This window comes from Bradysia coprophila, unplaced genomic scaffold (genome assembly GCF_014529535.1).
Source record: "Bradysia coprophila strain Holo2 unplaced genomic scaffold, BU_Bcop_v1 contig_350, whole genome shotgun sequence".
NCBI lineage: Eukaryota > Metazoa > Arthropoda > Insecta > Diptera > Sciaridae > Bradysia > Bradysia coprophila.
The window spans coordinates 2,673,864-2,697,139 of NW_023503608.1; the positions used below are offsets into that span (position 1 = coordinate 2,673,864).

At 39.1% G+C, this 23,276-nt stretch overlaps 6 protein-coding genes across 8 annotated transcripts; 3 read left to right on the forward strand and 3 right to left on the reverse strand.

Moving 5' to 3' along the window:
• Positions 1-2,304: 2,304 nt before the first annotated feature.
• Positions 2,305-3,450, reverse strand: LOC119080177 (transmembrane protein 50A). Its single transcript, XM_037188403.1, has 4 exons — positions 3,228-3,450; positions 2,966-3,097; positions 2,775-2,910; positions 2,305-2,708 (listed from the first exon to the last, which is right to left on the reverse strand). The coding sequence occupies exons 1-4, from the start codon at positions 3,315-3,317 to the stop codon at positions 2,605-2,607; spliced, it is 462 nt and encodes a 153-aa protein (XP_037044298.1). The 5' UTR covers positions 3,318-3,450; the 3' UTR covers positions 2,305-2,604.
• Positions 3,451-4,487: 1,037 nt separating this feature from the next.
• Positions 4,488-6,323, forward strand: LOC119080178 (ATP synthase subunit beta, mitochondrial). The gene has a single exon (XM_037188404.1). The coding sequence runs from the start codon at positions 4,613-4,615 to the stop codon at positions 6,140-6,142; it is 1,530 nt and encodes a 509-aa protein (XP_037044299.1). The 5' UTR covers positions 4,488-4,612; the 3' UTR covers positions 6,143-6,323.
• Positions 6,324-8,509: 2,186 nt separating this feature from the next.
• On the reverse strand, positions 8,510-9,653 carry LOC119080179 (mitochondrial import receptor subunit TOM22 homolog). Its single transcript, XM_037188405.1, has 4 exons — positions 9,381-9,653; positions 9,239-9,286; positions 8,763-9,002; positions 8,510-8,697 (listed from the first exon to the last, which is right to left on the reverse strand). Exons 1-4 carry the CDS (start codon positions 9,477-9,479, stop codon positions 8,620-8,622), a joined length of 465 nt encoding a protein of 154 aa, XP_037044300.1. The 5' UTR covers positions 9,480-9,653; the 3' UTR covers positions 8,510-8,619.
• Positions 9,654-11,677: 2,024 nt separating this feature from the next.
• Positions 11,678-12,679, forward strand: LOC119080181 (integumentary mucin C.1-like). Of its 3 annotated transcripts, none has more exons than XM_037188410.1 (5): positions 11,678-11,773; positions 11,834-11,952; positions 12,093-12,267; positions 12,319-12,446; positions 12,507-12,679. In XM_037188410.1, exons 1-5 carry the CDS (start codon positions 11,753-11,755, stop codon positions 12,625-12,627), a joined length of 564 nt encoding a protein of 187 aa, XP_037044305.1. In that variant the 5' UTR covers positions 11,678-11,752; the 3' UTR covers positions 12,628-12,679. The 3 variants fall into 3 exon arrangements, with proteins under 3 accessions (XP_037044305.1, XP_037044306.1, XP_037044302.1); XM_037188411.1 differs by having other exon boundaries at positions 12,093-12,249; positions 12,316-12,446; XM_037188407.1 differs by having other exon boundaries at positions 12,093-12,446.
• Positions 12,680-13,250: 571 nt separating this feature from the next.
• Positions 13,251-14,684, forward strand: LOC119080180 (regucalcin-like). The gene is made up of 4 exons (XM_037188406.1): positions 13,251-13,881; positions 13,939-14,121; positions 14,197-14,337; positions 14,396-14,684. The coding sequence occupies exons 1-4, from the start codon at positions 13,461-13,463 to the stop codon at positions 14,614-14,616; spliced, it is 966 nt and encodes a 321-aa protein (XP_037044301.1). The 5' UTR covers positions 13,251-13,460; the 3' UTR covers positions 14,617-14,684.
• Positions 14,685-15,754: 1,070 nt separating this feature from the next.
• LOC119080182 (NFX1-type zinc finger-containing protein 1-like) lies at positions 15,755-21,944 on the reverse strand. The gene is made up of 7 exons (XM_037188412.1): positions 20,793-21,944; positions 20,518-20,727; positions 19,934-20,351; positions 18,799-19,872; positions 18,436-18,738; positions 16,101-18,380; positions 15,755-16,043 (listed from the first exon to the last, which is right to left on the reverse strand). The coding sequence occupies exons 1-7, from the start codon at positions 21,843-21,845 to the stop codon at positions 15,835-15,837; spliced, it is 5,547 nt and encodes a 1,848-aa protein (XP_037044307.1). The 5' UTR covers positions 21,846-21,944; the 3' UTR covers positions 15,755-15,834.
• Positions 21,945-23,276: the final 1,332 nt, after the last annotated feature.

Sequence of the window (23,276 nt, forward strand, 5' to 3'; positions counted from 1 at the left end):
GGCATATTCGGGTCGGCCCTTCGTGAGTTAGGGCCACCTAAGTGATTTAAGGTCTTTTGGTGATATTTATGGCAAAATAAACGATGGAAATGTAAATGACACGGCAAATGATAGGTATTGTCAATATCAATCCAGGAAAAAAAAGTTTTTTAAAATCGGGTGTGTGGACCGTGAGTTAGGGCCTTAGAAGTGAAAAGCTACTAGGGCCCTATGTGTATTTTACATAGAACTCAAGTAAATTTCATTCGTTTTTCGTAATTTTTGTGTCATTTGGAAGGTAATCAAAGGCCGCATAGAATGTTGTTGAAAAAAATAATAAATTTGGGTCCTCGGACTAAGGCCGCTACTAGGGCCCTATGCGTATTTTACATACAACTCGAGTAAATTTCGTAATTTTTGTTCCATTTGAAAGATAATCGAACACCGAATAGAATGTTGTTGAAAAAAAATTAAATTTGGGTCCTTGGACTAAGGCCGCTACTAGGGCCCTATGTGTATTGTACATATAACTCGAGCAAATTTCATCCGTTTTTCGTAATTTTTGTTTCATTTGGAAGGTAATCAAAGGCCGAATAGAATGTTGTTGAAAAAAAATTAAATTTGGGTCCTTGGACTAAGGCCACTACTAGGGCCCTATGTGTATTTTACATTGAACTCGAGTAAATTTCATTCGTTTTTCGTAATTTTTGTGTCATTTGTAAGGTAATCAAAGGCCGAATAGAATGTTGTTGAAAAAAAAAATGGGTCCTCGGACTAAGGCCGCTTTTACTTTAACTACATTAACCGGCGCAATAGGCTTACGGTCAAAGTAGGGTGACAGACGCACTAGGGTCACGTACGCAATAGATATACGGGTTTGTACGGGGCTCAGTCGCAGCAAACGCTCCGACTGTTCTGATGGCTCGTTTTTTTATTTCATTTGCAAGAATAATTAACATTCATTCAAATGTTGAAAATTGAAAATTTGATTCATTGCGGCCATTATCAGCGTTCGTGTAGGACACCATCAGGTTGATCTGGTGGTAGCTGACTCACCCACTTATACCAAAATCCATTTTCGCCTTTCATTACAGCCTTCATGAAGGTTTATCCACTTCAAATAATTATCGAACACTTGAGATTTCAAGGTATCGAATTATAATTTAATTCGTGCAAGCGGCAATGGTCTACAGTTAAATGTTTCGTAGACGCGGATCCATCTATATGCGGTAGTCGCTATCGCCCGGTCAGAAGCTTAAATTCTATTGGTATGTACCGTTTGTACCCAGAATATGAATTAAATGCAGAACCGTAAGACCTTTACAACTTCTAATCACCTAAGTCAGAAGACTTTCTGGATACGCCCTGAATGTATGTAAATGTGTGGTTAGGCTTAGCTCTGAAAGTGACGTGGGGTAATCTGGCACACCATACAAAGAGATGGTGTGCCAGATTCACCTCTAAGGGGCGCACCTGGCACAGTCATGACTTTTCGTTACATGTCGTAAAAGGGCGCATACTATGATCGCGTGTGCCAGATTCCGGGGATCTGCCAATTATTGTTAAATATATTTGTAAGTCATTCAGGTTGATCTGGCTGGGTTGAAAAAAAAGTCCAAAAATTCAGATCAGGTCAGTTTCTTTATCAGATTGACCTAACGTTACCTGCTGCAAATTCTTCTAATGACGTCATATCGATATCGGAAATGTGAAGAATGCAGTTATCTTAACCTGTTACAGACGGCATCTGTTATCGACAACGACAGCAATTATAAACGACAAGATTTATCTAATGAGGTATTATATAGCAAAAATTATGTTCGAAACAAATGAAGTAATAGATTTCTGAAATCAATCTCTGAAAATCTTCGATCAAATTAGATCAGATATGGTAAAACTGTTAATATGCTTGCCGTCTGTGACAGGTTAAGAATACAGTAGATCGGAAAATTGTTTGCAAACTTCGTTCGTTCTACGAGAATTTATTAAATTCACATTCCCAGTACAGCCTGTAAATATTTTTCATATGCAGAATGAGCACCAGCTGTATATCACCAGCTGGATCTACTTACACACACTTATTGTATGATAAACAATCAAAACACATTCTTAACAATGTGTTTACTTCATTCGTACGTGTTATGTGCGCGTAGATGACGTTAACGTAGAAATGCACTGTGTGTAGGTTGTCTTTGAATTGTATACAATACAAAGTTTTTGTGTTTGTACACCAGCTGGTGATATTCAGCTGGTGCTCATTCTGCACATAAGAAACTTTTAGCAATTGTAGATCTATACAAAAGGGAAAATTGAGAATTCCAGTGGTATGTGGTTCAGTTTTTCACATTTATTTTCCATAATCTCGAGAGTTATTTTCTTCAGCGGGTTTGTGTTTACAAAGTTTATCATAAGAAAAAAAAGTTTGTTTTTTTAAAGTAAGTCCGTCAAATGGAATTTGATTTGACACCGAAAATTAAACATAAAATTTTGTTTTTTTTTAAATTAAACTATCTGCTCCTTACCTAAATCGCTATAATTGTTCTTCTAATTAATAAGTTTTTAAGATTAGATTAGTTCACAATGTTGATGTAAAAATTGGAGTTTCGGGAGATCAATGAATGGAGTTTAGAAATCTTCTACTCGTCCGAATTTATACACCAATGATGACACAAATATGAATACGTTCTGGAGCAGCAAACTAACACCCGGCCAATGGCTCTCTTTTGAATCTAAAGAGTACATTCGAACATTTAAATATTCCGTCTTTTTAAAGCGTAACAATGATTTGACACTACCGTTTGTGGAAAAGCTTGCAACCATCACCCATATAGCTGCAATAATGGCAGCAAATCCCAACACGAACCCGATAAATATCCAAATGCGGGCACCTCTGGCTTCGAGAAAGCCTCCATTAAAGTTATCACCGCTCAGCTATATGTGACAATAATCTCAATTTCGCAAACAACTCGTCGCCGAACAAAATTACCTGTGCTTGAGTGACTGAATTCACCATGAACAGACTGATTGTACCCAATATTCCTAGGATAATGTGTGTTGCGTTTATTTGACTCGGATTCATAGTCAGGGCGTCGATGAGAAACCACCAACCGGTGAAAAACTGAAATTCAACAGAACGGTCGCATTAATTTTTCGCACAATGTGCACTCTATGCGTAAAATAGCAAAAAGGATTATACGCCGACGTCTCATATGACTCATTTTCTTTTCTTTCTTTTTTTTTATTCGTACCAATACTCCAGCCAACATCGAAGCGATTGTATTCCGCTGATATTCCTGGTTGAACCACATACACGAAGTAATTGCATCCCAAACACCCATGTTTTAGAAATATTTGGATTTGTTCAAATTGCGAATGGGCTAGGTCTTACACAAAATATTGTTTGGGTCAATCAAAAAAATTTTTTTTTGCTAAATCAAAACAAATGTCAGATCTTATGTTGACAGCGGCAATTTTATTGTTGTCTTTTTGTTGCCAGAGGTGAAAAAGGAGTGAATTTTTCGAAATTCCTGTTTCGATCAGATGAATTTTAGTGGAAGGCGCGAGATTTGAACCGTTTTGAACGACAATTTAAGACTCTTAGTCAAAATGCGTAGAGTTACACTCGAGAGATGGCAAGGTGGCGCTGTCACTTTTAAACATGTCTGATTACATCTTTCTCTGAATAAAGACGACTTTTCTTATAGCTCTGACTTTTACTTCACCAGTCCTTAGTCATCGGAAACCAGTAAAACCAACATAATCAGAAGTTTCTTCGGCGTATAATTACCGCGATACTCATTAAATAGGAAATAAAAACAAATACCTACCTTTAACGAATTTAACACCATCAAGAATCCCGATTGAAAAACGGTATCAGCATAGTAGTAGACACAACAGGTCCTCTTTGTAGGCTAATTTGTTAAAATTGACTTCGAGCTTAGATTGTAGGAAAGTGAAGTTTAAACCAATGACTGTATAAAGGGGTAGGGTAATCTCGCACACCACACAAATTCATGGTGTGCGAGATTCACCTCTAAGTGGTGAATCTCGCACAGTCATGACTTTTCGTTACATGTCGTAAAAGGACGCATACTATGATCGCGTGTGCGAGATTCCCCGACACCTGTATAAAACATGTATGATCTAATGTCGTAGATCACCCACCCATACTTTAATTGGTTTGAAGTGCTAACAACGTCGTAAATTAATGAGCTCAGTTCTCAGATCATTATTGGTAAAGGTACACAACGGTTAACGTTATAACATCATCAATTTTATTGTTCTGAACATACAGTTCCATTGATTTGATGCACTATTGAAAACTCACGCCTGAAACTAAAACCTGTGATGAAGTATATGTATGTAAAGTTAGTACATAGTAACTACATTAAAAAAGTTCAAAAATTTTCGCTCGTTCACGTCGCAACATTCATCCGAAATTCATTCGATAAGAAAATTACGAAAATCATATGAATTTTTTTCGTTCAATTACAATCGGACAATACTTCCTTTAGACGAAATCGGTCATTGTGTTCATCGTCTTTCCATCGGTAGCCATCTCCTGAAAAAGTGCTCTCGCGTTCACGTAACATATTACATAAGTGGAGATAGAAAAGAATTTTTTCCGGAAAAAATGTTCTCCGCCCTAAAAACGGTGGCCACAAAAGCCGAATCAGCTAAGGTATTGTCGTTTGCAAATCAATTTAATCGTCATTATGCCGCAAAAACAGCAGCAAAGGCTGGTTTGGCTCAAGGAAGAGTTGTAGCTGTCATTGGTGCCGTTGTCGATGTGCAATTCGATGATAATCTTCCACCCATTTTAAATGCATTGGACGTTGTTGGACGCAGTCCCCGACTTGTGTTGGAAGTTGCCCAACATTTGGGTGAAAATACCGTTCGTACAATTGCTATGGATGGTACTGAAGGTTTGGTACGTGGACAACAAGTCAATGATACCGGTGATCCAATCCGTATCCCAGTCGGAGCTGAAACTCTCGGCCGTATCATGAATGTCATCGGCGAACCGATTGATGAACGTGGTCCAATTGCATCCCAACACACCGCAGCCATCCACGCCGAAGCCCCCGAATTCGTTGAGATGAGTGTTACACAAGAAATTTTAGTCACTGGTATCAAGGTCGTCGATCTATTGGCTCCATACGCCAAGGGAGGTAAAATTGGTTTGTTCGGTGGTGCCGGTGTCGGCAAAACTGTACTTATCATGGAGTTGATTAACAACGTTGCTAAGGCTCATGGTGGTTACTCCGTATTTGCTGGAGTCGGCGAACGTACCCGTGAAGGTAACGATTTGTACAATGAAATGATTGAAGGTGGTGTCATTTCCCTCAAGGATAAGACCTCCAAAGTAGCGCTTGTCTACGGACAAATGAACGAACCCCCAGGCGCTCGTGCTCGTGTAGCCTTGACTGGCTTGACCGTTGCCGAATATTTCCGTGATCAAGAAGGACAGGATGTGTTGTTGTTCATTGACAACATTTTCCGTTTCACACAAGCCGGTTCTGAAGTATCAGCCTTGTTGGGTCGTATTCCATCAGCTGTCGGTTATCAACCAACCTTGGCCACTGACATGGGTTCTATGCAGGAACGTATTACCACCACCAAGAAGGGTTCCATTACCTCTGTCCAAGCTATTTACGTACCAGCTGACGATTTGACCGATCCTGCTCCAGCTACAACATTCGCCCATTTGGACGCCACCACTGTATTGTCCCGTGCTATCGCTGAATTGGGTATTTATCCAGCTGTAGATCCATTGGATTCGACATCCCGTATCATGGACCCCAACATTATTGGAACTGAACACTACAACATCGCTCGTGGCGTCCAAAAGATCTTGCAAGATTACAAATCTCTCCAAGATATCATCGCCATTTTGGGTATGGATGAATTGTCCGAAGAAGATAAATTGACTGTCGCCCGTGCCCGTAAGATCCAACGTTTCCTCTCACAACCTTTCCAAGTAGCTGAAGTTTTCACTGGTCATGCTGGAAAATTGGTGCCACTCGAAGAAACCATCAAGGGATTCACCAAGATTTTGGCCGGTGACTACGATCATTTGCCAGAAGTAGCATTTTACATGGTTGGCCCAATCGAAGAAGTTGTCGAAAAAGCCGAACGATTGGCTAAGGAAGCCGCTAACTAGACATTTACACGATTGATGAATAGATGACACACAGTAACGAACGAAAAATAACAACTTGGTTTTGCCCGAACCAAGGTCGAACATTACGAAGCGAATACAAATGGTTGAGATATGAATTGCCCTATTATTTACTTTTAAATTGTATTTAAGCCCAAAAAAAATACAAAATTACCAAAAAACTGTAATATTGTCGCCTTTGAATCTCATTCTTCGAAAGCACCAGAAGTACACGAGATGTTGCCAAAGATTGGAAATCATTCACTGCTTTGATGTAGACTCTAGAGGTAATGAGGTAAGGAAAGGTACCTAGACTGAAAGTTGATAAAATGAATAAGATTGGCTGCCATGTCTCGTAAGAAGTATTTTGCTCAGTTGACTGCTTCAGTGAACACACTATCTCAGAGATCCAAAGTGCTTGTAAGGAAATTCACCTAATAACAAGCATTCCTAGACTTTAATACATTTTAGTCACTATTGTAGGATGGCAAACCAGCTTCCCAATTGTACCAGTAGTCGGACAACTATTGTTCTTTCATTGACAAACTTTTTTACGAATGAAAGAACAATAGGTGTCTGACTAATAGTACATGTCCGGAGCCGCCCGAACATATGCTTGGTAAGAAGCAAAATGTAATATAGTCTATATAATATAGTCGTTTTGGGCCGTACCAGTAGGAAGAAATCACAACTGTTTCTATCGTTACAAATTTAACGAAGTGTCTAATGTGACAACCGACTTATGACACTCAGTGAATTGTGAAGGCGATATGCGTAGCGTTATGCGTAGCGTTTCAACTAAACAATTCTTGGATTGTGACAAGAAATTAACCTTTCAGTGACGGCAATGATATCACCCGTATCGCTTAATTTTATCGTCCATTGTCAGGATCCAACATCCATCTTAACATAATGGAGCGAAACAAATCCTTTCCATGGAAATTTTTCGATTTTTACCTTCAATGTAAGCATCCCATATAGCAATTGATTGGAAATTGGAAGCAATAAGGACGTTCCGCTATCCATACCAGATAGAATGAGAAATGAAATTTTTGCACGGACTTTTCGAACTATTTTTTTAAATGCTAAACATCGGGCTACCATTTTTATTGAAAACCGGCTCAATTCCTCAATTATTTTCAATTTTGCAGTCGTGATGTTCGTCTAACTGTGACGGAAACTTCCCTTTTCCGGATGATTCGTACTTTGACACAGTAATCTGACCATACTGATGTTAGTCTAACATGTCCCAAATTCACTAGTGGACATGTCCCCTTTCTGCATTTAACCATTCCATAATAAACAGTAGAATAATAAAGCCACAGAATGGTCAAAGCCTCCAATTATAGTCCATGCTACGCCACAGGATTACTAGAGCCATTGTCCTAGTGCCTATAGGATTTAAATGCTGGCTCCAGACATTGATGATTGAGATATTTTTAATGAAAAACGTTCGAAAGTAAAAGTGTTAACTCTATATCGACTTTTACTACAGGAAATCAGCTTTTTCCCGTCTAAATTTTGATTGAAATAACGTGAACATGATAAGAAGATAGATTTACCGGGCAGGCAAGATCTTATTCATATATCGCACTAAATTCAATTGGATTTACTGACAATTTCAAAAATAATTCGTATCGAGAACGTAATGAGGTGTGGTGACAAAAGAAACCGTTGAGTGTGAAGAAATTGCTACATCCTGCCATTTCTTACCTCTTCTTTTTAACACACTTACGTTTTTAGCTTATGGTTCGTCCCTCGCTACTAGCGAACTCAATGCGTTTCGTATTTTCATCGCAGTTTTGATGGAGTATATAGTTTTAGAGCATTACAAGACTATGTTGGTTCTCACACCCTATTTCGGCGTCAGACTTACCTCTGTCTAACGATGACGATGACCGCATTCATTTGTTCAATTGCTTCTGCCAGTTAAAACTACGACATTTTTACAACTTCCATAAGTACTGTCCAAGGTGAAAAAGCTTTAGGCCCTATGAATTCAAAAGAACAAACCAGAATGGCTTTCAAATCTCCAGAATAAATCAAATGATTTCCAGTTCAACTTTACTAATTTTTCTACCATTGTTCGGCCGCTAAAAATAGGCACGCGAAGTGATTCTGTGCGTACGCCTGTCACTGTCGCTTATACCATTCCTTCACACCTTCAAACTATTGCACAGAATTATGGTTGTGTATTTATAGCATCACACAGAACAGGGTTTCAGTCACAAATTCTCTTCGTTTTATTGACTTTGTAGGTAACGAGAACACTTAATCAATATCCATGATGCAGAGTTTATTCGAAACTCACCAGAGATCAATGGAAAGTTGGTTTATTTACTTTGTCTCCGATGGATAGCAAAAATCCGGTTAATTGTTGTGTGGTATTTCTATTTCTTGATCTACATAGTCTTCGATAATTATACCTTGCCTATAGCAATAATTCATTAATTTACAACGCAAGACAGAGAAAAATCGATTTATCGTGATGCCATTGGAGGAAGAGCGGGCATACCTCCAGGTACTGACATTGCTGCCGATCCAGGTCCTAACAGAACCTATATATTCATCGAATGTTACCAATTAACATCAAAAACAAAACATCAACTGCTCATCGACTTACCTGTTTTTGTTGTGCCTTTTGTGATTCCATGAAATTGGCCCGTTCCGTTTCAAATATTATCGGCGCAAATAAGATCATTGAACTCGTAAAGAATATCCATGATGCATTGCAAGAGAACTGGTAAAGATTTGCGACACCGGAAACAGTAAAACTAGAAACGGCACCACACACCGTTCGTACACGTTCGGGAAACATTTCCGTCAGTCCCCATAGACGTTCGTTCAGCGTCTCATCCGGCTCCTATATGAATAGACAAATATAACCATATCAACATATCAATGTTTTGATGGAGAGCTTTATGAATTGATCAAGATGAATGAGCTTCTAGTATCCGTTCGCAAGATATGCGTTAAACATTTTCCGATTGCATAACACAACAAATTACATGAAAGTGAAGTTTCAACACTCTGAATTTAAACACAATATTGAGGTTATCTCGACGACAATTTTTGAAGGAATTCGTACAATTAACTTACATCATCATAAGACTCTCCTCCCTCATCGTCATCCTTGTGTCCGGATTCCTGTAGCATAACAAACAAAATAAATTTGAATGGATTTACGTTCTGTTTGTCAAATAAAATAATTTTTATTGATTTTTAGAACACTGTGACCTACTGTGATAGCACGTCTCTCCGGTGTATCGTCTTTGCTACCGCCTAACGATGACATACCACTATCTTTGTCAATAAATTCAAGCTCCGGTTCAGAATCCATTAAAATGCAAAAATATTTATTTCAATTAAATTTCGGGATATTGTGGCTCAAAAAAATGCTTTTCATGGAAAAATAGTAAATTACGACATTTAATAAATGAACCTCATGCGCTTTGGAATAATATGAATAAAATTGTTCTCTGACGCACACAAACGAACAGTTCATGTACTTTTGACAGTTCAGATTGTCATTTATAGTACATATACCGTCATTTTGTGTCATGAGTGTTTTGCGGCTTCAGGGGCTTCAGTGGAAAATAGGTATTTTAGTACATTTTTTGGTAGTACCGAATGATATAGAGAAATGATAGACTTCCACATTGCGTACAAAGGGGGAAAATGAAATTATGAGCGCAACAAGAAGAATAACAATTTCTTAAATTATTTAAAAAAACACAAATTATGAACCCAACCCTCCCTGGTAAAATATAGTCATTCAAACCTTCATGGAGTAAGTGATGCAAAGTTTTATGAATGTTATATACCTGACCACCTTGATTCCATAAATGGTTCTCAAAGAGCAGGTGCGTCTAACAAATCGATTTTGCCCGCTTTCGTGGGTTCCTTAACGTGTTCTTTCAGAACCTTGCGGTATGAGGCATTCCTAGAATACAGATTATGAAAAAAATTAGAAAAGAGGCGGGTCACACATATCTATAGATACTTGAAGTTTATCAAATCGTTAAAGCATCAAGTGCATCAAGTGAGCATTAAAAGTTTGGAAACATGTAAGAATGTGAACAAAAGAACAACAGACGTGAATATAATAGAACAATAGACATTGTATAAACCTGCTTCTATTGTTATATTGTCTTCTTATCTATTGTTCTTTTGTTTACATTGCTCTTATATGTTTCCAAACTTGTTAGGCTCACTGTATTGAGCATTGATAAAGCATTGATTCACAGCACTCCGCTACTAGCATGAACACTGATTTGACAAGTGTCAATTTTGGAGGCTTTAGTGATACGAGCTACCGCTTAGGATTGCTTGTATTATATGTTTTAACTCATATACAACGAAAACAAGTCATTTATTTGTATAACAGAAACGCAGTGCCTTCTGTGATTTCATCAGCCTCCGAATATTTTCTATGTTCGTGCTAGTAACTGTGCTGTGACTGATTCCATGAACAACCTAAGTTTTGACAAAATTAACGCACTTCAAGCATGAGTGATCATAGCGGTCAGCTGCAGAAAGTATTCTATTTTAAGGTCGGTCATAGTTACTTGTAAGCAAAATACATAATTCTGTTGTCGCTTCTGACTGTAAGCTGAATCTCTAAAACTCTTTTATAATGCGTTATAAGATCTAGTTTTAGCCTTGGCACCTATCTCTAATCGATGAAAATTCGAACACCGACGTATTCAGGTCGCATTCATTTTGGTTGTAACTTAAAAACACAATGTCTTTTGTGATGTGTCCCTAATAAGATATTTATAGCGTCTGATAAGCCCCAATATTTTTAGACCAAAATGACTATCATTTTTCGTTTTTTTTTAGAAATAATAACTCCATTAAAAATATCATAAAATGAACACTGATTGTGCAAAAAGTAGTATAATTTCACGAAAACTTTATGGGAATTCGAAAATTTTACTGTTCAATGTTGTTTGATTAATGATTAGCGATGAAAAAATCCAAAGTACTGCATCAGCTTTATTCAAAGAAACGAGAGAATCTAAAATTCACTTCCCCAGAATCAATTTTAACCTGTTACAGATGACAACCGTATGACCAGTGTTATTATCTGGTCTATTACTTCCATAGATGAAAGTATTTTTAAACGGTTGATTTCAGATCTTGTACTTCAATTTTTTTATCATTCATTTTACTGTATAAAGGACCATATTACCCAGAGCTTGTCATTATTTTTGGGTTCGATATCGATAACAGATGAATAATTTATTTCCTTCGGATTTGACAAGTTCCTAAAACCTGAAATTCTTAAATTAAATTTGATTGTAATGAAGTAAAAGATTTTTGGAAAATAAGTAGATGAAATAATGGATCGACGTATGTACCGCACTTTCCAGCTCAAAAATTTGGACAGAGCTCAGAGGTACATCCGCTAAAGTTAAGTAATTGTATATGAGTGGATTCTAACGACAAATGTAATTACAAATTCGTTTTCATTGGATAACTCATGCAAAGCTGTTGGGTAAAAAATTAAGGTTTTCAGCGTAGTAAAAACGGGTTTCTCAATATAAATTGGATCAAACCAACCGCTTAGTCAGAGTATTCTTTGGACAATCGTAGCACGACGCCGGAAAAATGACTGCACTTTATTATGTGGTATGTTATCATTCGTAAAACGAGTATGAAACTATTCAATTTTCAATTTTATTTTAAAAGAGCATCTTCTTGGTACTACTTATCGATCGTTGCCAATGTGCTACAACCGCACAGATTATATGCGATTCAGAGGGAGTCGTGGGCATGTATCCCAATCTGGATGACACAAGTTGCAAACAGTATAAATAATGAAAATGTTGATACGGTGGAATTGTGTTAAGCAGAGACAGTTTACGAAGAGAGAGCAGTGTCTCTGTTTAAAATGAGTTTACCGTATGGTAGTCAGAGCTTGCAGATTTACCTTAACTTGAAATTTCAGATATGTAAAATGCTTCCAAAGCAATGGTGTTTTGACTGGAGCCTTTTACAACTGTACTGGATCGACGGTTTTCAATCCGAATACACAATATTGCACAACAACGTACACTTGTTCAGTAACAACTACAACAACGACGACAACAACTACAACCACGACAACGACTCCGGAAACTACAACAATTGAGACGACAACGACTCCGGAAACAACCACCATTGAGGCGACTACGACTCCAGAAACAACCACTCCAGAAACTACTTCGACAACGACATCAGCACCCATTTCTGCGCAAAACATCTGTGATTCTCAGACCGTTGTCGGTCGATATCCTAACCCGGAGGACAAAAGTTGCAAACAGTAAGCTATTTTTGTGATGTCTAGGCACGAATTAACAAAATTCTCATTCTTCTCTGAAAGGTACGCTTATTGTATCGAAAATAACGGTTCAATGACTGGTTCATTTTATACTTGCACTGGTACAACTTTGTTCGATCCTAGCCTTCAACAGTGTTCCACTGGTTACACATGTAATAACTAAACGAGTCGCTAGCTGTCCTAATGTTTCAAGTCAAATAAAATTGCATTCGAATCATGAACAGTGTTTGTTCCTTCTCAGACAGGTTGTTCAACAGCTCGAAATAGTTTATTGAATCGCAATAGACAACGTGAAGTACTCATGCTTTTACCACAACTGGGCGATACTAAGAAAACTGAGAAAATTTACGAATATTTCTCTTAGCTATATCCAATTTTTATTGGAATTTACAGACATGCAATGGAACTATCGATTGGTGATGCTAGTTTGAGCTTGACAATTTAATTCATTCATGCTTTGACACTCCGGATTGAATAGACTGCAAATATCCATGCATCTAAAATGCAACTGTTGGATAAAATCTACTCGTTGAAGAGCCTTATGAATATGAAACATTTGATACAGAAAAAGTTGAATTGAAAGACCTCATTTATTTGGGTACATCGAGTGATTTTGGTCTTCGCCTCTCCAAAGATTGTGAGGAGAAAGTTGGTAGATGAAAATTTGTTGGCGAATTTTTTGTCAATGCTATCTCTGAGGGATATAGCTCATGATCCAGTGAACCGATTCACATGTTACAAACGGCAATCCCTATTAGCCCTTAGTACTTTGGTCTTATCTTTCTCTGTTTGGTTGTAGCAAATGAGAGTAATCAAATGCGGTTATCGCTAGTTATCACAAGTGAGAAGTGTAATCAAAGTTGTATCAAAATTCAGAGTATTCGATAAGGTTTATCAATTTGCAAATACCTCGATATATCACCAGAGTATTTTCTGTATTTTGTTTCGCACAACGAAACATCTACGTTGCTTGTATAAAAAAAACTGATTTTCGTTATGCATTACAAAGTGGAAACCGCCTCGGACACTCCCATAATATTTGGTGAGTCTCCTTTATGGGACGATCGAAGACAGGGACTGATATTTGTCGATCAGTTGGCTAAATCAGTTTGTTTTCTGGATCCGCTAACGCGAGAAATAACGAAGAAGCGAGTGATTTGTGATGATTCGATCAAGCAGATCCAACTTGCTATGCCCTATGCATCAACTACTGAGAAGTTCCTAATTGGAACATCAAAGGGACAGTTAATGGAATGGAAATGGCACAATGAGCAAGATGGTAGTCCAGCTGAAACTCTATACACCATTCCGAGTCATCCAGCTCCATTCTTTTGTGATGGAAAGTGTGACTCCAATGGACGGTTTTGGGGTGGAACGTTTTCGAAAGATCAAAATGGAGACATTATTGCCGGAGGAGGTATTTCCTTTGAATTTATTACCAAACGGTGAAAAAACAATATTTGGAATCTACCAGGCGGGCTCTACCGATTTCAGTCAAATGAAACTGACGAGCGCTATAGCATTGAAGAAGTCGGAAGTTCTTACGATCTATCCAACGGCATGGCATGGAACAAAGAAAATACGAAATTTTACTTTGTGGATTTTCTGCCGAAAAAGATTTATGTTTTTGACTTCAACGCAACCACTGGAGTCATCGGTACAGAGACAATTTTCTTCCGCAATAAAACTGAACACTTGACTATTAGTCAACTAAACTAATTTCCACTTTCAGCAAATAGAAAGACTCTGTTCGAATTTGCGGGCAAAACTGGTCTGAAAGGACATCCTGACGGTATGGTAACTGATGTGGACGGCAATCTGTGGATTGCCTGCGTCATGGGTGGAGAGTTGATTAAAATCGATGTTGCTACAGGTTGGTGAAAAAATGGACCTATTCTGATTGACTAACATCCTAACTAATTAAATATTAGGGAAACAAGTGACAACCATCGATATCCCAGCGACCATGACAACATCCATTTGTTTCGGGGGACCCCAATACGATAAACTCTATGTAACGACCACTTCCGTTGATGTAGACGTAGCTAACACTCCTATAAAGGGGCAACCTGATGCTGGAAAAATCTTCTCAGTGTCTTCGGAGAAAGACAACTCATTCAAGGGTTTCGCTCATTACTTTTTCCAACCGTAAAGCGTTTAAGTATTAGGAACCAATGTACCAAAAAATCATTGTAATAGTATGTTGCGTTGCATGTGTTATGATGTTGATTTTTTCGGCAATATAGACACAAGTATGGAAAATTGGGTGTTGTGCCGGAAAAAGTCTCAGTACAACATTTGATATTTCCCATTCCAAAAATCCAAGTGGCTGAATAAAGAAATGTCGTTTGATCAAAAAAAAGAACCGATGCGATGTCCCTCCAAAAATACTACCACACTGTGAACATTTACTTTGTTGCATAACGCCTCCACATTTGCCTAGATACCTAAGGTCTGGTACATTTTGTCTTATATTTGAGATGGATTGATCGGTAGCATTGTCCACAAAATCCACGACATTTTAAACAGAGCACGAATTTTTACAACTTTCGAACAGAATTTTTGAGTTTTCCTTGTCACTGCATTTGACTTTCGCCCTATGTCCACAATCGCTCTTCCTTTCCCAGCTCTCGACAAGGCCACATTAACACGGTTCGACACTTTCAAGAATCCAATCTCTCCATCGTCATTCCAACGGAAATAGAAAACGTCAGCATCATGATGTCATTTTCTTCGCCTTGGTAGCTGTCGACAACAGTTGGAGACCTTTTTTCACATAAAAATACAAACGGCCCTTCGGGAGTTTACCGTATGGTAGTCAGAGCTTGTAGAAAATGTAACTTGAATTTTTGGAATAGTGTATTGACTGGTACCTTTTACAACTGTACTGGATCGACGGTACCGAATTCGAAATATTTCACAACAACGTTCACGTGTTCAGTAACAACTACCACAACAACTACAACCACGACTACGACTTCGGAAACAACCACCACTGAGACGACTACAACTCCGGAAACAACCACTCCAGAAACTACTTCCACACCGACATCAGCTCATCAGCACCAATTTCTGCGCAAAGTATCTGTTATTCTCAGACCATTGTCGGCCGATTTCCTAACCCGGAGGACACAAGCTGGAACCAGTAAGTTATTTTTGTGATGGATAGACACGATCTAACACAATTCTCATTCATCTCTGAAAGGCCTATCACACTGTTCATTGTTCCTTGTCAGACAGGTTTTTCCATAGCTCAAAAAATTATTTTACTAATAAAAAGCCTCGTTTGGATAACCATGTAACGCTGGTAGCGTTCTTTTAATTGAAAACGAATGAAAAAAAAAGAAAAGGAAAAAAATCAAACCGCGCTCTACGCCAGTCGAAGTTCGTTCATCAAATTTGTAGGCCAAGATGGTGCCGTCGCTCCATCCATTTCCGTTGCTATTGCATTATCAGAAGCGAGCCGATGCGATGCGCCTCCAATAATACTACCACACTCTGGACATTTACTTTGTTGCATAGCGCCTCCACATTCGCCTATACAGTAGATGTGTCCATTGCGACATTTGTACCAGTGACCTGTTAGTAAGAATTTAATTTAAATAAACTTGGCGACATGGTACGAGCTGGTTTTACCTTTTGAGAAACCCATGACCTGTAGTATCATATTCTTCTCCTCCAATGAAATACCGAGACCACCTTGTAGCTTGTTGGCTTCGTTGATTCGTTTTTCGAAGGTATTTTTCACATCCTCTGTGAAACGGCTTTGTAAAACTGCATCGAATGCTTCTCGAATGATTTTCTGACCATTATCGTTAAATACCTTAGTATTTACGTGCATCGCAACTTTTGAAGATAACTGTAACAGGCGCACTTCTGCCTGCACATCTTCTATTTCTTGTTGGTTGTTACTGAAGTTGGCTATGAAACACAATACCTGATTTGCTCGGAGCTCCAGTTGATTGATCTTCAATGGGGAAACGGACTTGTAAGTTCCCCGTCTCGCAACGGAAAATGCTGTCAAAGTCTCGACGACTTTGGTCCAAATTTGGTAAATATTTTCGTTTTTATGAATGTCTCCTTTAGGTATTCCAATCAATCCGTTATCATTCGGCTTTGTATGTTTGAGCAGCTGTTCATAAACGAATCTGATTTGTCTCAGATTTGAAAGTGTATCCATGCCGTCGATGTCATGATTAGATATTCTAGTGTGAAGCAATATCTGTTCCTGATGGTTGTCCTCAACATTACCAAATATTTTCAGCTTTACCGCCTCTAAATCTCTCAGGCAACTTTGTATAAAGGTGTTCAACGCTTTCGTTTGACGGATTACAGTCTTACATCTTGGACAGGTTTTCATCTGAATGCTCATGCCACCAGAATTACTGTTGCTCTCATCTTGCAGCTTCACCCAATTTAACAATCCATTAACCTCAATGATGTGATTACAATCCTTCAGCAAAATGAATCGTGCGTCGGGCTCGTCCTCATCGCCGAACAAGATTTCTTCCACTAAATCCTTATTGCAAATGCGACACAATTTTGGACAAGGCTCACCACACAGTCCGATGCAAGGATGTTTACACGGCAATACCTTTTTGCACGGTACTGAGCATACAACGCGATCGCAGTTTTCTTTGCACAATTTTGTGCATCGCTTATGTTCACAGACCCATTCACACGGTTCCTGACACGGTACGCATGGGCTTCCACATTTCATTCTGCATTTCGAATGCGAACATTCATTCTGGCATTTACGTGTGCATGGTGGACAGTTGGTGGCACAAATATCATTGCACAAATGGCCGCAGACCAGAGGTCTGGTACATTTTGTCTTACATTTGATATGAAGTCGTCCTCGGTAGCACTCTCCACAAGATCCACGACATTTGTGTCCGCAGTGGAGCTCAACAGAGCAGGGATTCTTACAACTTTCGAACAGAATCTTTGCGTTTTCCTTGTCACTGCATTTGACTTTCACATTATGTCCACAATCGCCCTTTACATCCACAATGGCTGTACATGGACTCGCCTCACAATTGTTTCCGCACATCAATGAACATTTGTGACCACACGATTTCGTCTTACTGCAAGGTGCAACACAGAAAACGGATTCAGGACTCTCCGAACATTTTACTTGAAGCGTATGTCCACAAGATACACGAAGTTTCTCCACCCGTTCAGTGCAGCTGCCGCACCCTTTTCCACGGTGACACTTATTTTTACATCGATGGCCTCTTTCGCATAGGATTTTGTGACACCGTTTGTGGCATTTCATGGATTGATGATCGGAATCGAATATGTGACAAATACTCTGGCAAACGTGGCCACATAAGAGACGAGTATCACACGGTTTCAAACAACCACCTTCGGGACATTGTTGAAAGTCACTGACTTTAGTGACAAAAGTCAGGGTTTCCGGATGATTTTGGCAGCACAGCTCCAATGTTGGTCCGATCGCTTTCTGCCGTTCCAATTTGTCAACAATTTTCCGCCATACAGGACTCTTCTCTACCAAACACTTAAAGTTTCCGATGCAATATAAGCCTTTCCTAGCTCTCGACAAGGCCACATTAACACGGTTCGACACTTTCAAGAATCCAATCTCTCCATCGTCATTCGATCGAACAAACGTCAGGATCATGATGTCATTTTCTTCGCCTTGGTAGTTGTCGACAACAGTTGCGCGTACTCCTTTCAAAATCTCGTACGCCTTCATCAGATATTTGATCTGATACAGTTGACCGGAATACATCGTCAGTATAGTAATTTGGGACGTGTTGTACCCCTGCAATATGAGATATCGACATAGTTCGACGACGAATTGGGCTTCATATTTATTCATCCGGCTCATTGTGTCGTTGATTTTGCTTTCATCTTCGGCGTGGTTCACAAAGAACATGTTACAGCTGACACCTGGAAGCACAAACGAAATGTAACACACATCTTCCCTGACAGCGACATGCTTTACCTTTAATATCTTCGTAGCACTTGACGGAATCGTGATCCATCAACTCTTTGTAAAAATGTGGTACAAGCAGTTCGGATATGGCAGGACGCATCCGATGTTGTAGTTTTAGTTGATGGCAAGCAATGCCATTTTGTATCATTCGCTCGAACAGAGACACTTCAAGTTTGAACTTTTTTGCCAGTTCATACACGGCTGGATTCGGTTTTAATTGCTGATGGTCACCAATGAGAATAAGGTGGTCCGTTTTGCTGCACAGCGATGTGACAATATGAGCTTCAAGTACCTCAGCGGCTTCTTCGACAACTGTGAATGAGAATTATGTTAAATTAACCTGATCGCATAACTTGAAGAGGCATAACTTACTTATGATCCGTGGTTTGATTCCATCAATGATATGATGGTATTTTGCAGCACCGGTGGTAGTCATTCCGATTATGGAATATCCTTGAACGATTTCAAGATCTTCTTGATTTCGGAGTGATACAAATCTCACCCATTCGTTGCTGTATGCCTTTCGTAGGTCGCGAATTTTTTCCTCGATCTGATTAACATACAATCGGCGCCAGAATCTGTACAGATTCCATTTCTCTTGCTGTGACAAATTCCATATATCACGAACAGTCTTAGCAATTGCTTCTGTCATGTGTTCACTTTTCTTCAGCTCCATTTTGATTCGATTTTTTTGAATTTTCTTCTGATGTCTTTGTAACTGATAGCCATCTGCCAGATCCATAATTGGTGCACAAATTGTCGGTGAAGGTGCAGCGGTTGGATTGATTTGTGCAATGACATCATCATCTGAATCGCCATCAATGAGTCGCATATTTTCCATTTCTTTAATCTCTTCTTCATCGCCGTCAATTTCAAACTCTTCGTCAGGCGTATCGGTCAGAGTGTCCTGTCCTTCGTCGAAATTTTCGGGAATGTCGTCGTCTCCCGGATCGTCTAACACGTTCAATCCCAACCAAGTAGTGATTGGACTTACAACATCCAATTCCATTACATCCTTCCATTGCATCTGACTCAGCTCCTTGATAACTGGAAGCAACTCCGAATTGAGAAGTTTCTTGTTCGTCGAATCGATAGATGCTTCGAGCGTTGACATCTGTGACTGAATTTCAGCTAACTTTTCACGGCATTCCTTTCGATTCTTAAATATGTAAGCCGGAACTTTTTTCTGCTTCTGTTCGGAGGACCGTACGTTTTTCAAATTGAAATGCTCCAACAGCGGACTTTTCGATTTGCCACCAATGCGAATTATGCTTTGACAAAATTGAAGCATTCCTTCAAGGAATTGGTCGAGCGCATGATTTGTGTAGCACACCACTAATATCGGTGACAAGTGCTGCTTCGTTCCAATCATGCTGTGACCCCATTTTGAAACGTTCTGCAGTAGAGCTTGAGCAATTCGTAAACCAACGTAGGTTTTTCCAGTGCCTGTAATCAATTGTTCAAGATTAAACTCTGGATTGCTTAAGAACTACAAGAGTAAGCCTACCTGGCGGTCCCTGAATGATAGCAAATTGTTTTGTGAGTGCTGCTTTCAACGCATCGAATTGGGATCCGTCTAAACCAAAAAACGATTCATCCGGCCATATCGTTTCATTGAGCACTGGAACCTTATCACAATATCTCGCTAAGGAGACATCTTGTTCCATTTTTTGCTTACTGATCCACCTGATCTTTCTCTGAGCCGACTGCAAATCGACCACTTCAAATTGGCTTTCGAGATTAGGAGCCACGTCTTCGGCAGTTATAGACAGAAGTTTCTTGGTCAAATCAGAGAGATTGTAAACGGTATTAGCCGTTAGGTAAGGCGGTGGTAGAATTTCACAGTTCACTTCAACGATGTATCGTTGAAGCGGAAATGTTTCTGAGGTGAAATCTTGCAGAACTTTCAAATTGTGACGGTATGCCTGAAATATGGAAGAGGAAAGTGAGGATTCTCTTTGTTGCGAATTGAAGCAGGTGGTAAGGGAAGTCAAGACCGTTAGAAGTCCTCATGATGTCGTATGCCTCAGAGATTTTGTAAATCATGTCCCACCGAACCTAGAGCTTTAGTTTGATTAAATCAACATTTACCTCAAAATAGACATTAGACTCAGCCATTTTCAATGGAACTGCTGGGGATATTTGCTCCGTCACTTTATTTTGGAATTCGAACTGCAAACGAAATTCGCCTTTTGTTAATTTGTCAGGATCTCGTGCTCCAGTTACAGTTGCAAAACAAAATGTTTTAAATTCGTCGTACGATAAGCAAATTAACGATCCAGTCATCAAACGTTTGCTGAACTACAACAAAATCAATTGGAATTTAGGACGGAGTTCTCTTCACATTAACTTCGATATGTTCTCACCTGCCAGCGAACTTTTTTGAAATCAGTTGTATCAAATTTTGCGTTGTACACCAGGTTGCCGTTGGTGATGACCGAACTGACGACGTTCACATGACTGTAAATGTTGATATCATTGATACGGACCTTTTTCTGGTTTGTCAGTGGCTTTTCCATCAATCGAAGATACTCTCGAATGCCGTCTCTGAAGCCGCGGATGAAATCCTCTCTCAGTAGCCGAAATTGAACGTCCAAATAGTGGTCGACTCCACCAACATACTTTCCATCCACAATATTTTTTCGAATGAATGGTTCATGATTGTGCAAAATATCGTCGGCATCTGGGCAAATTTGAATCGTACGAAAGTCTTCAGGCGGTTCATTCAATATTTCGAATTCAACATTTGCACCAATTGGTTCTGTTTCGTTAAATTTCTCAATCACATTGACAACATCAGCTAACAGCTCCATCGTTTCGCTTGAGAAACGATTCCCTTTGCGATTAATGAACTCGATCTGCGCCTGTATGCCCGGCACTAAATCACTGAATATATCACGAGAACCTTGAGGCAAGATCAATTGCACTTGTTGAATGAATTTTAGCAGGTCAAAAATCGCCACAATGAATCTTTCTCGCTCGTTGTAGTTGTCGCTTGTGTACTTTTGTAAATTCATAACAAAAATTGGCAAAACTTTCGTCATGAAATTGTCGGGGCCATTGTTTATTGGTAAAATTTTACGCAAAAAATACGAAATCATTTTGCGTGTTTCACTGTCCGCCGAGTCAACAGCCTTCGAAAGTGCCGATAAAATTAAGCACGTAATTCCTGGTTGGATGCTTCGTTGTTGTAACAATGTTAAAAATCCGAACGTACTCGATGATAAATTGATCAGCAATTTCGAGTGCTCCATTGTCAAAATGGCTGTCTCAAGAGATTTAAATCCGATTGGCCGATCATTATTATTCTTATTAGAATTGGGTTTTTCAGTTTCACGTTTCGATGTATCAATTCGCGGAATATTGCCACTCTGCCCTGAAGGCCTGTGCGTTTTCCTACGACCACCACCGCTGCTCATAATTATATTTTATTGTATCCAAATGCGTGTAACTGCGGAACCGATTGTTGCATAAGCAATTGTGTACGAATTTGATTCACATCAACAGTGCGAACGATTTTATTTTAAGAGTGATATCGCCAAAACTTGAACCAATTTTGGTGAAAATGAATACCATGGTTCGGCGATCCGGGCAAGCTACAGCTCGTTTGAATCGTCTTTCAATTCTGAGAAATAGGGATCTTTTACTTTTTCTGTTAGTTTCCCATTTTCGGAGTGAACACGTGAAAGTAATAGCATGTCAATTGGTCGTGAAAACAGTTTTTCGGTGATAGCTCGAGATAGAAATCTTTCTAAAATGTGAAATGTTGTAGGAATATAGGCCTCTGGCAGACCTTCAAAACGAGTATAATCATCGGTAAGGACAGCCACCCGTTCTGGACTTATGACTCAAAAAATGGTGAATGTTTGGACAGTGCTGCTGGCTTGCAACAGAACTTTTCCGCGGAACTGACTATAGGGTGTTGTAGCTGGACTTACCCTCTTTCGTTCCACGTATAATACACCCCAGAAAAATTGTGTTGCGAGCCACAAAGTTAGTCGAAGTAAAATGCCGCTCCAGTAGACCCATATTTTTCAGTGTTTTCAACTTGTTTTTGGTCTTCAAACAGGCTGGAGAGATGGGAATGAAATAAACTAAATCAAAATTACATGTTTAGCTCGAAATAGTTTTGAACCGAGCGATCATGGGCCTTGAAGATGTTGCTTTCCTCCTACTTCGTAGTAGGTGGAAAACCTCATTTCTTTAACTTCACAAAATGAACAGAAACTCAATTTTTTGCTACGAATATAGGTTTATTATCAAGCAAAGATGCGCATCGTTCATTTACAGTCAATAAATGGTCAACCAAGATGTAATTTGTACTTCATAAGAGGTCACAACCGTTCCCAGCTATGGAAAATGTGTAAAAAATCCAGTTTTTTGACACAAAAAATTGTTTTAAGAATACATAGCTTAAGACCTTAACTAAAAGCAGTTAAAATCTCCACAGAAAAAAGTATGTTTGTGAAAAAACTGGATTTTTTACACATTTTCCATAGCTGGGAACGGTTGTGACCTCTTGTGAAGTACAAATTACATCTTGGTTGACCATTTATTGACTGTAAATGAACGATGCGCACCTCTGCTTTACAATAAGCCCATATTCGGTGAAAGCAATTGAGTTCCTGATATTTTTATGAAGTCAAATAAATGATGTTTTCCAGCTACTACGAAGTAGGAGGAAAGCAACATCTTCAAGGCCCATGATCGCTCGGTTCAAAACTATTTCGAGCTAAACATGTAATTTTGATTTAGTTTATTTCATTCCCATCTCTCCAGCCTGTTTGAAGACCAAAAACAAGTTGAAAACACTGAAAAATATGGGTCTACTGGAGCGGCATTTTACTTCG